Source organism: Poecilia reticulata, chromosome 19, assembly GCF_904066995.2.
Source record: "Poecilia reticulata chromosome 19, P_reticulata-male-v2, whole genome shotgun sequence".
Classification (NCBI taxonomy): domain Eukaryota; kingdom Metazoa; phylum Chordata; class Actinopteri; order Cyprinodontiformes; family Poeciliidae; genus Poecilia; species Poecilia reticulata.
In genome coordinates, this window is record NC_088848.1 from 23,359,551 (window position 1) to 23,377,134 (window position 17,584).

At 39.4% G+C, this 17,584-nt stretch overlaps 1 protein-coding gene across 1 annotated transcript; it reads right to left on the reverse strand.

Annotated features, from left to right (window-relative positions):
- Positions 1-1,310: 1,310 nt before the first annotated feature.
- Positions 1,311-17,515, reverse strand: usp42 (ubiquitin specific peptidase 42). Its single transcript, XM_008438138.3, has 18 exons — positions 17,122-17,515; positions 14,531-14,777; positions 13,832-14,038; positions 13,606-13,716; positions 11,541-11,640; positions 10,164-10,231; positions 9,987-10,057; positions 9,804-9,886; positions 9,600-9,711; positions 9,123-9,263; positions 8,820-8,920; positions 7,663-7,828; positions 6,917-7,564; positions 6,738-6,814; positions 4,435-5,487; positions 3,461-3,756; positions 3,319-3,376; positions 1,311-3,228 (listed from the first exon to the last, which is right to left on the reverse strand). The coding sequence occupies exons 2-17, from the start codon at positions 14,766-14,768 to the stop codon at positions 3,321-3,323; spliced, it is 3,528 nt and encodes a 1,175-aa protein (XP_008436360.1). The 5' UTR covers positions 14,769-14,777; positions 17,122-17,515; the 3' UTR covers positions 1,311-3,228; positions 3,319-3,320.
- Positions 17,516-17,584: the final 69 nt, after the last annotated feature.

A 17,584-nucleotide genomic window follows, 5' to 3' on the forward strand; every position in this document is an offset into this window, starting at 1 on the left:
CCTACATCACAGTCTGAGAAATAACTGATGTGTTTAGACCAGATTGATCTGAACAACGTAACACATTAACTATTTTTGGACAACTAAAAATTAGCCACATGTGACATGTAAAATATTTATTCATTTGCTCTGTCCCTAATGTACATCATTTGATCTGAGTGGGGAAAGACAAACATGATGAGGATTTGAACATTTCAGATTCAGCTTCACCATCACAGCCTCCAGGCTTAGAGTCGCAGAGACTCCCTCGCTGAGTCCAGAGTTTCAGCCTCCTGATAAAACTGCCTCACTGCTCACGCAACTTCCTCTGTACCGTCACTCGGCTTGGCTCGGCAGACGGGGTCAGATCAGGAAAAGCCTTCTGGTTCCACCTGAAACAGTGCAGCTGCAGAGGCCCGTTCTGGTGGTTTCTCTCTCTGGTTTCAGAATGAACATGAACATTTATCAATACCAAATGTGGCAGAGCAATCAGAGTAAGAGTAAAAACATAAATAGTCTAATCAAACACTTACTCTAGATAATATTTTGGCCTCTTGTGCCTTGTGGTATCTTTGACATGGACGGCTTTTTAATCCAACTTCAGAAGATATTCCATATTCTTGAGTGACTGGAATAAAATATCTATGGCATACATCTCTAATTTGATTGTTTCTTCTTCTGCACTGTTAAATTTCTTAATCTAAAAAACAAAAAAATCAGACCAACTAAACTCTGCCTTATATTAAAGAACTGAATGTTTCGTATGATCCTAGCAGAGCACTAGTACTCTCAGGATGTCGGTTTACAGATGGTTTATGGTTTTAAAAAAGTAGAATGGGTTTTTCCACTTCCTGTCCATGAGGCAAACCCCCATCTACTTTTGAGACTGGGAAAGGTTTTTTGATGCAGCTCGTGCTCAGTGTGGCTCCAGGTATCCTGAACTAGCCCTACAGTTGTGTGGCTACAGGTTTAGGCCACCACTATTCTGCATTAATGCATTTTTGTTGCCATCAACTATTCTTTTCCGTTTCATCTGTACAGGGAACAGCTGGTCTACCACTGTCCTCCCAACACCTCAATGCAGTGAGCTGGGTTTCCTCTCCAAGCCTTTGACTGTAGAACAAGTTTATCATGAACTGAATTTGACTGGATTTCATTCCAGCTGGACTGAACTGGAATGATTTACAGAAACTCCACTTGAACGGACTGAGGTTAGATTAAAAAATAATGTCACTAATGTGTTTAGATGTCACTTGTGATATGAATGCATATAAACTGCAGTGAGGTTGTTTTTTATATAGTTATTTTGTATTGAAGATAAATATTTGCAATCAAAGTTCATTTGTTTTATTTATTGTCTTTTTGTTGCACAAAAGAGGCAGCCCCTCCTTCCCACTTACATTTAGTGTGTATGCAATATCATGTACAGTTTTGTTATTATGGTCATGTAGTATTAATCATGGCTTTAAGCCATTACCCGTTCAATATTTTAGCTTAATGTGTTATAATAAAGGGTCTGTATGGTGCTCTTGGTAGAGCGTAAGCCTGATTACACCGTTTTTACTGAGCAGAGACAAAAAAAAATAAAAAATACAACTGCCAAAACCTAACTGGTGCAGAGGTTACATTAACTCGGTTATAGGTTTGTTGGGGAAATGGCACGAAGATCTACAATTTAATAAAAAAATTGGACATGCTCATACAGTTTTTGTGTGCATGTGAATTCAGTGAAAAAGTTTGACTCACCAAACATAACCAGTCTTTGGTTGTTTCATATATGGAAATAATACATGTGTGTCAAGCTATAATACTGACCAGGGGGAGATAAACAGCCTGTGTGTTATTTGACCAAACCTGAATATAGTGTGGGACGTGTGGGAAGTTTACCGTCTACATTTAAATGGAACGAGAAAATATGTTTGTTCAACAAGAAGGCTTCGGTACAATCAATCAATTCTCTATAATACAAAAGGTAAATAAATCCAACATATCCAATCAACGCTTGTCATTCAACACAGCTTGTAAACAAAGTCCAAAGACAGAAATTACAATTTCTGACATTAACAAATGTATTTAAGGCTTTTACCTTTCACAATGTATAAATTCAGACATGCTAAAATAAAAAGGTAAAACAGCAGTTTCCTCAACTTCTTCCTAAAGTTGAAAAACAAAGAAAGAAATACCCTCCCCCATACCCTCACAATCCCACCCCCAAAATCTAACCATATCCACTAGTGACTCATGTCCAGAGAATGTGGTCAAAAATCAACACAAATCCTTCTACAGACAAAGCAAGAGGATCCTGATACAGGCTTTTTACTTATAAAAATAACTGATAGTACAGTTCAAACTCAACTTCACAGTATATTTCATGATGCTAGAAGACACAAACTGTATTTTTATCTTTTTTTTTTTAAAACTAAACACAAATGGTCCACAGTTGTGAAAGAAAAAAATAAAACGCTTTTCTTTCTGAACACCTTAAAAGAAAACAGGAGAAAGAAATGCAATTTAGAAAGAGAAAACTCAAACGGTTTAAAAAGGGAGTCTTAGGCGTCAAGAGGGGAAATGGACATCGTTGCAAAAAAAAAAAAAAAAAAACAACAAACAAATTAAGCAGATAAATGTCCTCAAGTCTGTCCAGGGTTAACATGGAGGTATCGCTCAACAAACCCATGTTCACACCACTGCATTCATTCGCCTCATTCAGAAACACGCCCCCCCCTCTGGTAGTTTGACTACAGCGTGGATTCAACAACAAAACAACAGGTGAGAAGTAAAAACATTGCAGCTGTTCAGATATGGTGACATCTTCAACATCTAAACATGAAGAGACTCAGTCTTTTTACACAACACATTCTCCCTTTTGTTTCATTCTTACTTGAAGTATGTGGATAAGTGATTTCTGTTCAAAGGGTTTGAGTCCTGAGTTCCGCTGAGCAGCAACTGAGATGTTTAAGCTCCAGGCTTGGTTTGTACTCAAATAACTATATATTATCATCTTTTAGTCCTAAATGTTTAACAGGTGATTCCGTTTTTTTAAACCGTAGGAGTATAATCGTAGATAAAGGAACACTGTTAAAATTTGTACTTTTGCACATTTAAAACAATAGTACTGTAAAAAAAAAAGAAAAAAAAAAAAAAAAAAAAGAATAAAACGGATTCATTCCCAGTGAAGAAGCACCACTTCAAATAGTTTTGTGATATCATTCCTCTGCTGTTGTCAAATGTTGCGGGTGGGTGAGGGATCTGTAAGGAGAAACAAACATGGTGTCGTTACTTTGACTGACCGTCTGAGCTGAGCTCCAGGTGGAATCATTACAGCGGGTCAGTACTCACAGTCACTGCTTGAGGCCACTGGAGCATCCGTGGAAGTTACCGTTGGTTCGACCATTTCCTGAGAAACAGGACAACTTCTCAGGTCTAATTGTGACACATAACATGTTTAATTTCAGTGACCAGCTGTGACTGTGGGCAGTACCTGTGTGTCCGTTGAGATGTTGGTGAGCTGAATGGTTTGAGAGGGCGCTGTGGTGAGGTGGGAGTGGCTGGTCCCTGCTGCCATCGCTGCAGTCTGTGCGCTGACTTTTCTCCGGTAAAAAGTCTTTGTCGTACCTCGAGTCCTTGGTGTCAGAGTGACGGCGCTTCCGGTTCTCCCTTTCTTTGCTGCTTCTGTTGGCGTGGCCTCGTCCGGAGTCGGAGTCGCTGTCCCTGTGCCGCCGCTTCTTCTTTTTCTTCTTCCTGCTCTCGGTGGCTCTGTCTGAATCCGGGTCAGAGCTTCAAGTAGGGACAGAGAAAACAAAAACAAACTGAATAATCCATCTGACAATCCAAGAGTCAGTCATTTTGTCATTTTATTGGGTGAATCCAAACCAAAAGCGTGTGTTTAGCCAATAAAGCACAGTATGTTGATTAGCTATGAAACTGAAACAGCTCAAGTTTACTCTGTAAACAAACTGAATTCAAACATTATGTTAGCAATTTTTAACCCTCTGAAATTGCTATTTAAAGCATGGATTGGTTTCTTCATGACTTATACTAGTATGCTTTGCCAAAAAAAAGAAAAAAAAAAGAAATCTCAAAAATTGGTGGATGTTAACCTTTAATCTCCATTTCCTGTCTTTTGACTTGTTCATACATTTGCAGTGGTGCTTCACATGTTACTGGGGTTGCATGATATCTGGAAATGTAACTGTCATTTTATAGGTGAATATTGTGAAGTGTGGAAGTTGTGAAAGTTTTACCTTCCTGTGTTGTCGGGGATCTTGTTCTGATCCACTCTACAGAACAAGTCTACAACAACCTGACCTAAAAGGCTGAGAGTTCTAGTGTGTCCTAGATCTCATGGACTCAGCTACACTAAGCCATCTAAGCATTTCAAATATAAGACACTTGAGTCCTAACATTAGGCAGCACCATGCTGGGGGAACAAACCTTGATTTGAGCAGGTCTTACCTGTTCTCGTGAAGCCTGTCTTTATCTTTTGACTTCTTCTTCTTCTTGCTTTTTTTGTGTTTTTTGGAGCGGCGGCCCTCTGAGCTGTCCTCTCGCTCCTTTCTTAGATGAGCAGCTGGCCTCTTATCACTCGGCTCCTCCCTCTGAAGAGTCGAGTTAAAATTACAGAGGCGGTCCCAGGGAGGGGAAACCTTGGGCTTATTTGTTTCTAGAGCAGTAGCAGCTGGGGAGGAACTCCTTTCTTCCCTATCCCACCCATTCCTTTTGTCCTTCATTGCCCAGAATTCCCGACCGTCCTTTTGCGACCGCCAGTAGCTGTGAGACTCTTGAGGGTGTGGGTATCCCCTCCTCTCATGGCTCCCATCATACCTGTGGTAGTTATGGCTGGAATGGTACGAGCGCCGGTCGCGATCGTGCTCCCAGGAGTGCGAGCCAAGTCGTTCCTTGCGGTGGTCAAAGTCCCAGTAGCTCCGTTCGGGAGGAAATCGATCCCTGTAGGAGCGATGGTGATCCCGGTAGTCTCGCCTATACCGATGGCGATCGCTGTAACTTTCTCGTGGTGGACTTCTGTCCCTGTAGTGTCTGTCTCTGTCTTTGCTATAGTCAGAGTAGAATCCGTTTCTGTCCCTGTCATGGGAGGACTGCCTTTCATGGCCTCTAGAACTGGGCTTGGACTGGCTCGGCTCCTTGTTCTCCGCACCACCGTCCGGCCGTGCTGATGGACCGTTGGTCTGCGAGGAATCCTTAACTTCTTCCTCGGTTTTGCTAATGTTCTGAGCAGCTGCAGAGATCCCATTAGCACTTTGACAGCAGACTGGCTCTGAGGGGAAGAATGACAGGTCTCTGGGTGCAACAGCGTGCGTCTTGGAAGTAGTAGCTGAAGGTGAGGAGCCAACAGCAGAGGATGAGGTGTGGTGAGGAGAAGAAAGAGGTTCAGGCAGCGTTGTAGCCCTTTTGTCAACAGCAGCAGAGAGGGGCTCTCTTTCATTAGCAGCAGGAGGAGCGCTCTTAGCTGAACAGGTCTGCGATGAGGCCGGGTCAACGAGCTCTTTGCTGGGAACACAAAGAACATAACTGGTTCAGATAAGCTTCATGGTTCATAGAGCATCTGTAGTAGGGATGTACCGATGCAATTTTTACACTTCCGTTACCAATACAGATATCTAAGGTTTAGTATTGGTAGATACTGTTTTTTTTTGTTTTGGACAAGAGTTTCTTGTTGTGGGTAATGTGTAGTTATTTGATTTCCCTGAGGGCTCAATAAAGTATTTTTGAATTTAAATTTCAAACAATAAAGCATGACGTCGCTCAGGGGACAAAATATAGAATTAGACTGAATAGATGTGTTTATGGATCAGGCACATTGTTACTTACACTGATAATTTCTGATTGGCGCTTTTTAGGTAGGAAAGATTTAGGGGATGAAAAATAATTTAAAATACATAATGCCAATATTAATTGCAAGAGCAATCAAATTAATATATATTTTTGAGAGTTTGTGAGAAACCATGTTGAGTTTGTATTTGGTCCCATTTACTCCATCCCATATTGTCTAAATAAAATGAAGTGAGCTTGCCTTCCATCAGAAAGGAGAGTCCCGTCATGTGTACTTTAATCTCAGTATTAAAACTCAATTCTATACGGTCATAAAAATATAACAAAATGTTGTCAAATGTGCAAAGCTGGTAAAGAAATACCCCATAAGTTATGCAGATGGAATTGTAGTAAATGGTTGCTCTTCCAAGTATCGACTCATAAATGCTGAATGAATATGCACAGCACACTTTTCAGATGTTTGTTTGAAAGAATGTTGAAAGTTAATCATTTTATATTAGAACTATCTAATCACGAATCCTTATAAAAAAACTTTTCCCATACTTCAAGCTTGAGACAAAAATAATTATATTATAAAAGGCTGTTTACTAAATGCCTACATTTAAGTTTGCTTTGTAATTAAAAAAACAACTTGTGAAAGGTTTTATTTCTCATTTGTTTTTGTAGCTTAAAAAAACATTAAATAGATAAAATGTTTTCTTATTAAAACAGGAACTACTTACTAGCATTCTCTCTTTTACTGACTTTAGTAGCTACTACAGAACAGGACAATTTTACATTTGATTATGGACTTAATCTGCAGAATAATCAATAGATTACTGATTAATAAAATAGTTATTTACAAACATCCCTAAAATGCTTTGAGCCTTAGGACTGTAACATGTTTATATGTGCTTGAGGCATCTTATGAAAGGGACTTTGTGGTTATATGTTGAAATTTAAAGATGAATCAGACACATAAATCTTACTTGGGTTCATTGTGGTCACTGTCAAGTCCATTGGCAACAGCATTCACAGCTGACCTGTCCTGATTATGGATGGATCCCTGAGGAGCACACAACACTGTTACTACTGACATTTAAGTTTGCTTTGTAACACTAGCAACAGATCCTTTGCATATTTTACTGATCACACATGTATAATTTACCTTCTCATGTGTGTTGAGTCCGTTAACTTTGTGGTGCCCATTAAATTGTCCATTTTGGTTTGTTTTAGTAAATTCAGAGGTTGACCCATTCACTTCACTACCGTTATGACAGACATCTATTTCACCGTTTGTGTTTTTAGAAGAAGAGGCACACACATCTCCTGTTCCATTAGTTCCCTTAGTCTGAGATTTGGATATGCAGCCAGCATCCTGAGTGGTACTGTTCTCCTGGTCGGATTCTTCAGAGGACTCTTGACTGTACGGCACCAGTAAAGACGACCCGTTGCCCCCGGCGGGTTGGTCGCCGTTACTGCTGGGCGTGCCATTAAAGTGGTTTAGCTGACGCGGAACAAAGTGAACGTCTGAGGTAGACTGCGAGGAAGATAACGAGCTGGAGGAGGAGCTGCTTGCGGAGGATGGGTGGCTGTAGGCGGACGAGGAAGATGTTCGGTTCTGTTTGCCTTGTCCAATAAAAAACGAAAGCTTCTGTCGTTTCTCTTGGTCTGGGATGGATGTGGGTCGGCTGATTGAGTGGGAGATTGAGGAAGAAGCCAGGCCGTGGCTGGGTTTGCCAACTGCACTGCTGCTGGCCTTAGAGTTGCTGGGATAGTCCCTCAGAGATCCATTCCCATTAACATGGAGAGTGTTCTGAGGCACAAGGAAAACAAAGAACAAAAGAAGATCACATGCTTGAACCTTTAATAATAACTCATCCTCAAACAGCAGAGGGAACTCGTTAGCCCTACCTTGGTCATGTGTGGTGGTAGTTGGGGGCCGATGAAGCCAGTGTTGCCATGGTGAACGGCGGTGTGGATGCGAGGGGTTACCACCGGCCGGGGAGACGACTGACCAGACATACCTGGGTTATGGCTCACATTGCTGAATTCCCCAGTTTTCTTCACATTACACGACCTGACCACAACAAAATGCAAGCAAATATGTATTAATCATTTTTGAAAATAGTTTTTTTAAAGTCGCATCTGAATTATCTATTATTACTAAACTATAATTAATATGACTAACAATGAGAAAACAAAGTAAAAAATGTCAAGAGTCCTTAGATAATTTAACGCAAATATCCAGTTTGGTTACTTATAATATCTCACTGATGGAAGATTTGGTAAAATTATTTATGTGCCTCTCAACCTGACTGCTTAGTGACGCACTGAACCCCAAATCTAATTTTATTGTCTTGTTGTAAATCATTAGTAGATTATGTAAATATTTACATTTATTAACACTTAAATAGACAGGACAAACTCAGAAATAATATATTATGTTAATAACAACAAGTCATTTTTAAGGTTACAGTCTGCATTATAAAATTTGAAGTAGATTGATTTTTTTAGAGGTGCACTTATTACAGCACCAGTCCTGTCCTGTCCTGTTCATTTCCAGTCCAACATTATATTTGACAATCAAATTATTAGGTATTTGACATTTTATTCTGATCTTTTGGAGGGATGTCCACCTCATTTTCTAACTTACTTATAAACTTATTGATTCAGTGAAATAACTTTCCATTTAAATCTGCCAGGAATGTGGATAAATTGGGGATTAACTGCGTTATATGTGAAGAGGAAGTGCTGGTCATACATCATTTCTTTAGAAAACAAACACTTTGAGCAGCGATGAACTGAAACCAAATCTCACAAGCATCATTGTTGCCATTTCTGAATAAACATGCCAACCTTATATGATCATTTTTAAATTGCTTCTACATATTTTAATACAAAAACAACACCTAACGTTTGTTAATATTAACATTTCCATCCCAGTTTCTTAACCTATCGGAGGGGGTTGGAGTCTTTTTATCACAATTCATTTAACCTACAATTAATATTCTGTTCTGTCCATTTCCTGTTTGTAACGTTGGACTCTTGCTGAGTCATGGTTTACTCACTTAATGTAGAAAAGGACGTAGGCCTGTTGGTTGAGGACCGAGCGGATGTCGCTCACAGAGACAGACGAGTCGTTCATCTGGTACCACTGACCGTTGCTGGCCTGTCACAAAACACAGAGGGACACTTTGATTCCGTTTCAGAAAATGAAATGAAACGTTAAAACATAATGAAAGCAGCTAAACGTTCAGCTCAAACAAAGCAAAGCTGAACTATGCATTTTCAGGTTGATGCATTTTGTGTTCCATCTCTCTGTATGTGGATGTGTGTACAAGGTCAAAGCAGCGTTCTGATAGATGATTCACCTTAATGTAGCAGAAGTAATGGCCAGCGTGGCAGCTGAAGCCGGAGTGGACCAGCACAGCGTACAGGCCGTAGATCTGGGGCTCTCCTTGAGACTGGGACATGAAGGGCCGCAGCTCCAGGTACTCTGGATATTTAACATCCTAGTAAAGACAAAAAAAAAACTGTTGACTTTGCCTCGTTTCGCTAATCGGGAATAACATTAATGAAAATGATGGATATTGTAGCCAACAGCAACAGAAAGCACATTATCCAGCAGGTATTTTGACAAAGCACTGGTCCATGAGCGTTTACTTTTATTTATTTACAATTTTTTAAATAATCCTCATTATCACTTTTATTTGAAAAACATGATAGTTTTTTGAGGGACTCATTATTGAACTTTTGTCAGTGCCGCCGATACTTTCTAATGCTATTCTGACATGAAAGTCTTAAAGGGCCGGTGCAGCATGTGATGTAATATACAGGAAGCTCTGTACCTTTGTGATTTTTCCTCCAGTGAAGTTTGCAAATCGTTTTAGTGAGAGGGTGAGCACATTAGGACTGCGGTGGATTGTGAATCTCTTTGAGGCTGTAACCATTTTTTTGCACCTGAAAAAAAGAAGTTTGTTTTAATTAACATCTTGATACATAAACAGAAACATAAAAAATGAAGGTCTGTGCTTAGAGACTTCTAGAGTTACTTGGTGCACTTGTAGGCGTTTTCTCCATCCAGCTGTTCTGGTTTGACAAATTGCTCCAGAGCTTTGGAGACACTGGGTGCCGTCTACATGGAGGAAAAACAAACATTTTATATGTTCAGTATTAAGAAACAATGAATTCTTCGGATTTATTTTCAATGGTTTCAACGAAAGTGGTCAGATTACCTTAATTTCCAGAGTGATGTCCAGAAAAGGATCAAATGTATCAGAAACTGATTTGCAGTTCAGACACTTCACTGAAAAAGAAACATTAGAAAGTTAACCAAATAACAAGATTCAACAATTCTTCTGCCAAAAACAAACATGAAAAAACAGGACAACAAATCAGCATTAATATCTCACCTCTGGACCTGAGGTACCCTCCAAACACTTGATGGATGAAAGTGGTGGCCTGCGTTTGCCTGTCCAATCTGCCACACAGAAAAACGGGAGAAGTAATTTCATAAATAAGTCATAAATGTACTTGGATGTGGCTACAGAAGAACAGCTGCACGTCTCCTGGATGTCTAACAGACAGAGATCCTTCAAATACAACCCAATACAACCCTTTTGGCACAGCAGACAGTGGAGAGGCAGTCCATTAAAGTTCTTCACCTTGTGTTGTTTGACATATTTTGGTTTTAGGTAAATTGAAGAATTAACAAATGTCAAATGTTTTTGTGCATCATATATAACGCGATACAAAACTAGCAGAAAACTAGCAGAGCTCACGTAACAAAACCAAAAATACGATCATCATATTCCAGAAATCTAAAGATTTGTAACTATAGCAAAAATAATAAATAATAATTAAATATTAATTTATTGAACACAAAGTGGAATTTAAAATAACAGCCAACTGATTTAATAGATTTTCTATTCAAAGATGCACTGATTGCAGTTTTATGCTCTGTCACTGATCTTTAAAATCCTGACCTGCTGATTTTGATTTTGGCCCATATCTTTTTTTTTTTTTTTTTAAATAACTGGTGCTGTCGGATGTTATAAAGTTATACACCTTGAAGGATCCAATCTTACTTTATTGGAAAACACTGAATATCCATGAAACAAACTTGTATCATCTGCACATAAAGTATTGCTCTCAGATAAAAATTAAAAGTCTAGAGTATTTCTGTCTAAACGACTAAATAAAAAAAAACTGTTTAGTCTTTAATTTTTATTAAAAATTAAAGACTAAATTTTTAAGTTAATGTGTGAGACTAAAGACATCTTAACTTGAACAGGTTAGAGACTAAATACCTGTTTTGAGCCTCTTACCAAAACTAAAGAGCACAGAAGTATTTATTTTTACTAAATCAAAAGGTTGTGGTTTATTGATGAGTAACTTAAACAACTAATAAAGTGTCCTAAGTTTAAAGTTTCCTTGTAGTACAAAAAGAAATTACCCAAATGCAGCAGCTTTGTGGCTATTTGAATGTAGATAAGACGAGTATTAGAGAGCCTCCAGTTATTTTTACTTTTTATAAATCAGTCAAGTCTGAGGAGCAGATTTATTCTGACTGGAAAATGTACAAGTGTCCACCTGAACTCAGCACCTCAACTGCAATTGTAATTACATTTAAGATTTTTCCATTAGTAGTAAAAGAAAATTATGAATGGTGTCTTTGGCCAAAAACACAGACTTGATAGAGGTCTTTAATTAAACAGAACTCTGTGGTCCTCTGCAGGATAAAAATACCACCTTTAAAAATAATTAGCCACGAGTATAATCACACTCACTTGGTTCCAGGTAAGCAGGACTTTTGCATAGCGTCCACTGTGTACCGCAGGAACTCATGAGCATCCTCCTGGCTTCCATAGCGGAAGTGCTTTGCAATTCCTTTTGAAGGGGGGAAGAGTACATTCATAACAAAATTATCAAAATGCAAGGAAATATCTGGCTGTGATTAAACACAGGACTGTTCCATTATTGCTTGTTTCATAATTAAGGGTTTTCCCCAGTGTTTTATAAGCCTGGCGGCCCGCTATGCTTTACTAGCCCCGCCGCCAGGCTAAGCGTTGCTTGTTTATGTTTCTAGGAACATTTTTTACTTTTAAAGCCGGACGGCAAGCGTCTCTTTTTGCTCTTAGCGTTTCTCTAGCAGAGCAGATTTATTCCTAAAGGATAGGTTTATAAAAGATAGGTTTATGGTTTATGCATTTAAACCCGACTCGGTGGACCAATCACACAGCTGGCGCCTCTGTGCTTTGCCTCTGTGCTTTGCCTCGCGCGCTGCCGCTGCTTTACCTCAGCGGGATTGCGAGTGCCTCCTTTCACTCAAACTGGACACAGGCTGACCTGTATGGATGTTTACATCAACTTGACATCAACTGATCCTGTGGAGAACTCTAGGTAAGAGTTTAAAACCCGCCGCGTTAGCTCTGGTTGCGCAGCTCAAAGTGAACCGCAGGAATAACTTGTAGCGAATTCAGAGGTCGTGTTGTGAAGTGGTGAGAATAATTGATCTTTGAACGAACAATTATATGCGTCATTTACATCTCAACACACTGCCCAGCCTGTGGCTCTGTGTCTGTCTTCCCTGTAAAGTTTGTCTGTGGTCCCGGTTGGCCGGAGAGTTTGTGGATAACGAGCAGCGCTAACCTCATCATGCAGGTTCAGCCCGGTGAGGAGCTTTAACGCTCTCCTCAGAGTCACGGATCACGCTGATTTTATATTTTATTATTATTTTTAGTATTATTTTTTCAGTTACACTTTGCATCAAACCATATCAAATGCGTTGTCTACTTAGAGTTAATACGCGCAGAGATTTGAGAAACTTGTCCCATGAACTCGACCAACCAAAATAGTTTCTGTGACGCTTATTAAAAACTCAACAGACACGAAATGAAAGAGCTACTAAAGCCACATTAGCAGCATTGAATTAAATCTCCCGTTTGTTGCGCAGAGATGCGCAACAAACCAGAGTGTTAACTCATCATGCAGGATCGGTCCAAGGCTGTATGAGGCCTGGAGCAGAATATGACATAGGGGCTCCTTTTGCTGCTAAAAATATCAGCACCTCTAACAGCTTCTGTGTTAGATTTAGTGAAATCTTGGAGAAGGGAGTAGTTTAATTGGCCAGCCTAAAAAGCAATAAGTTATAATCGCAGTTTACTAATTTGTATTTGTAAATTCAAAGATTAAACTCACAGCATGATATTATTGCTATGGTAACAAAGCAATCTAACTATGAATATTGTTCTTTGAAGTTTTACAAAGTAAACTTGCCAGCTCCTTAAAATCTTGCATCTAAATGTTTAACAATTTAAAATATTTTAATGTATGTATGCCTAAACAATTGAATCAAATTTAACAGCATTGATAATCTCAATAAACAAATGTTACATCTGTGTATCTGTGGTCTGTTTTAAAATATTAGCGTGGGGCCCTTGAGGCCCTGATGGACCTGCTGACTTAATTTGGATTAACCAGAAGTGGAAATTGGTTGTTTTTAAGCTAGTTGTGGGTTTAAATAGCATTTCACTGGAGATGTTTTTCCGTAACATATAATTACACAGTAATACTTTTACATTTGCTGTCAACTTAACATCTTTTAATACAAAAACATGGTAGACCGCCTCGACGCCCCGACCACCAGGCTTAGCAAGTTTTCTGGGGGAAACCCTGGAATTGGTTACTGTATTATGTTTTTTTATCATCTTACTGAAATGTGCTACACAAATAAACTTGGCTTGAAAATATAAGAAAGTTTTTTTTCCCCCATCTGCAAATTCGATCACAATCAGAAGATTTCCCTCCATAAATGAAGAGGTGACAGTTTTAGCACCAACACCACCTACTTACTTTTAAGCTCATTGAGGACACCGATGGGCTTAATGACATTCCCAGAGTTAGCAAAAACCTGAATCATGTGGTTTTGCATGGTGCACATCATGCAGAATCCAGGCTCATGACCTAAAAGAGAAAGATTAATACATAAAACTACTTTAAAAAACCTCACGAAAACTGAGATAACTTATTCTTTTTAGGTCAATCTGTTGCAATAAAAACACCAAAAGACTGAGCCTACAGGTTTTGGAGTGCTCCCTTGACAGCATGAAGTTGGCTAGTGGTGGAGTGTAGGTGAGGCACTGCAGGGCCGAGTTGAGGAAGCATGTGTTCCCCATGTTCTGCAGGCCGGCACCAATGCGGTGAACCTGGATCCACTTCAGGCTGAGCCGCTCTGGAGGAAACAGGACCTTCTGAGGCAGCTCTATGCCATCCTCACTGCTCATCACTGGGCAGACATGACAAGAGCTACAATCACAATCAGTGCAGAAAGTTTCTTTTGTTTCTAATTTTAGCTCAACCCTGCGACTGCATCACAGGCTTAAGTTGATTGATTGTGCTCCTGTTTTTAAACTAGCTGTTATGTAACTGGATGAATGAAAGAGCTGAAGGAGAACAAAATGCCCACATGAAGCAACGTGTCACACATCAGAAAACCATTAGCAGAGTTCAGCTTTTTAATTATTCACAAGTCATACACCAACAAATTTTACGTTGTTTTGTAGAAACACCAGCATATATATTTCTGAAGTGCATCTTGTATATTTGTGTATAAGTCAACACTGTAAATCACCATTTTTCACTAGACTAGGAAAACAAACTATTAGCTAAAGCTGGTTTGGTGTGTATTAGTCCTGTTTGACTACATGCATCAGGTAACTCAGTGATTGCTCTGACAGAGGTGTGTGTCACTCGTGCAGGTTCAAGTGTTTTCCCGTACCTTGGTCCTTGGGGCGGTCCACAGAAGCGGGCGTGCCGTTATAGACGGCAGCACCAGGGGTCGGACCCAGGCAGCCTCCTGAAGGCTTGAGCCTTGGAGAGTCGCCGGGCATGCTGGGACCCACTGCCCAGCTGCTGGAACAACTGCCGTCCATCCCCACGTCTCCACTGGTGAAGGATCGGTTAAATCCAACTGACTCGTGGTCAGATTTTTCTGACAATCTGTCAACTATGGTCATTGTTCATAGCTGCACAGAGACAGACACAGAATCATACAACTTTAAAAGCTGATGACAAGACAAGAATACAGCTTTAATCTGTAGTTTTTGGAAAGAAGCAACAGCAAAAATAAAGGTATCAATAACAAAACAATTTGACATTAGGCTAATAGTAGGACTTTATTTTCTGTGAAAAAGATAAAGCTGTACATCTAAGCTTACAGTCTTTTTGGGGAGAAAAGGGACATCTGTTACAATTTCCTTTGGTTTAGAACTACCAGCGGGCGCCAACGGCTAGCAGTGGGCATTAATTAGGATTGATTTCTTATAATTATAATTTATTGTCATGACGAATTCCACTTAATGTTGTTTAACCACCTGCCCTCCAAAGGCAGGTGGTTAAACCTGCCTTTGGAGGCATACTGCTTGGATTACTAGCTATGCTATTTGTTTTTACACTGTTCATTCAATAAATCTGAAAATATGATTAGATGCAGTTACTGTGTGCGGTGTAGTGATACAAATCACACTTTTCCTAAAGAGACCAATTACTAGTGGGAATGTTTTCAGGAGAAGTATGTGTGTTTGTGCTGCTATGATTACTGTGCCATGCAGTCACAGTCACACATTAACCTAAAACATAGCAATAAAAAGTTCTTAATGTCACTTTTATTGTTATCACAATAATACCACAAAATATTGTGATAAAACTAAGTCCATAACTACCACCTCTACTAAAGACAAATATGGTGTTTCTGTACTGAAGATGAATTTGGAGAAGTCGTGGCAGTTCCCCTGACATTTTGTGGTTTATTACTAAGGAAATCAGTGGGCAGGATTAGGAATTATAGGCACCAGCACCGGTCGTGACCCCCTAGGGATAAATATGTAAGAAAATGGATGGATGGACTAAGCTTTGGAAAGTTACAGGTATAAAAATATGGCAAACTGTTAAAAAAGTTACAGCTTCAAAACTTCTGCATTTTCAGTCATACTGTTCTTAGAACTTAAATTCAATTGAATAAAAATCCAGAAAAAGACTGGAAGAGCACAAAAAAGCTTCAAATTAAATACTTTTGGTTGCTTACTTTAACCCAAACAAAGCAGGAGTTCTCAATTTTGATACATTTAATGAATACAAGTAATAAATGATTTGTCAGTAATTGACCTGCCAATCCATAGCCGATTCTCATCTATGACCGACTGATAAGTGCATCACTAACATCATTTAAGACTACATATGAAAATCACTGTACGTGGTAAAGATAACTAATTCAACATTTTAGTAGTGGGACAAAATGTGTTGCTTTTTTTTCTTTTAAATCAGCAAGATTGTATAAAATGCAGATTTCTGTTGTGATAATTTGTATTGATTCACTGAAGGTAATATTCAGCAGTATGGTGAATCAAAACTTTGGATTAAAGAAAATGTTTTAGACAATTCATGACTTGAACTTGGCATCACGGAGAAAAAAAACACTGTAATTGACCTGATCAGTTTGTCGCTTACATAGTACTTGCTATTTTTCCCCTTCAAAACTAAATTATGTATAATTTCACAATGTTGAAAAAAGAGCAAAGTAGCTGTATGCAAGTCTAAATTAGTTTTACGCGTCTGTAAAAAAAATTATCTGAAGATTTGGCGTATCAAGAAGAAAAAGTAAATATTACCTGTTAAAATGTATTAAATTTGAAACTTGTTTCCCCAACTACCCTGGAAGTTACACAACCCAGACGGGAACATTTCCTTGTTAGAAGCATAGCACGTTAAACTGCAGCTGTTCCCTCCCACCTGCTCCAACAGACAGACTTACATTGGCTAACAGACGGTAGCAAGGCCTTTAACACGCAGCGCCTTTAAAACCGAAAGAGAACACGCAGTAACGCTCAGCTCACGTAAGAGGAGGGGTCCAGAGAAGTGTGTACATTTTTTGCGAACATTGAAAAAAGACCGAGTTGTGATGAATAATCTGTTACCAAAACCGTCATTATAAAGGAGAAGGATAGAAACGATAGCAGCGGCACAATTCCGGCTAATGCGGCTAACGGAGCAAGCTAGCTAGCCGTCTTAGTTGATGCCGACACGGTGATGAGTCCCGTGGCTAAGTAGCAGCATGTTAAAGAGACCTTAGCGGGCAAGGTTTTAAATTGTATCGAGTTTCATCCGTGTGGAGATTACAAAAAGGTTGTCTAGTAGGATTATTGAAGAATGGGCTCTACACCGGTGGCTGTGTGCGTTTACTGCGTTGCTCTCCGACATGACAGAGAACCGGTGTTGGGCTACTACAGCGAATTCCAGCGGTTTGGGCCAACTAATGTACCTCTGTTATTCACCAATTCTAACATTAGACCGTAAAAACAAATCAGCACTCACCTGGAGTCTGTTATGAACACCTTAATAGCGGTTTTAAATCCATTTCTTATTTCCAGCGGGTGTCCGCCGGTGAACAATGACGTAGCTAATTGCCCCACGGCTACATCCGGGTACCTGCCATGAAACGACGTCTGTGATAGGTCCATCCGACACATATCCGTGAAGAACGTGTTTCGGAAATATCCGACGCATGTTCTTAACTCTGACCTTATTGTGCCTTTTGCACTACAGTGACAATCTAGCAAGCATTACAAGCACGAATATTTCAGCACAACTACGATGAAATTATATTTTCCGAAAACTTTTGTGTTCAGAGGAAATCGCATTACATGTAGCCTGTACAAAATCATCTTTTAAAAACTGAGATTGAATAAACCAGCCATGAAAGCATAAAAAGATGTTAGAAAAAAAAATCAAAGTACTTTTACATTGTACGGAGCTCCGTAACATTGACATTATCATG

What these genes read in the sequence shown, in the direction of transcription:
- usp42 (XM_008438138.3), bottom strand. Translation starts at nt 14,768, where the DNA reads ATGACCATAGTTGACAGATTGTCAGAAAAATCTGACCACGAGTCAGTT. An exon ending in TCCTGCTTACCTGGAACCAA is followed by an intron (nt 10,232 to 11,540) that starts GTGAGTGTGATT and finishes TCTGTGTGGCAG; the next exon opens with ATTGGACAGGCAAACGCAGG. An exon ending in TACCACCACACATGACCAAG is followed by an intron (nt 7,565 to 7,662) that starts GTAGGGCTAACG and finishes CTTGTGCCTCAG; the next exon opens with AACACTCTCCATGTTAATGG.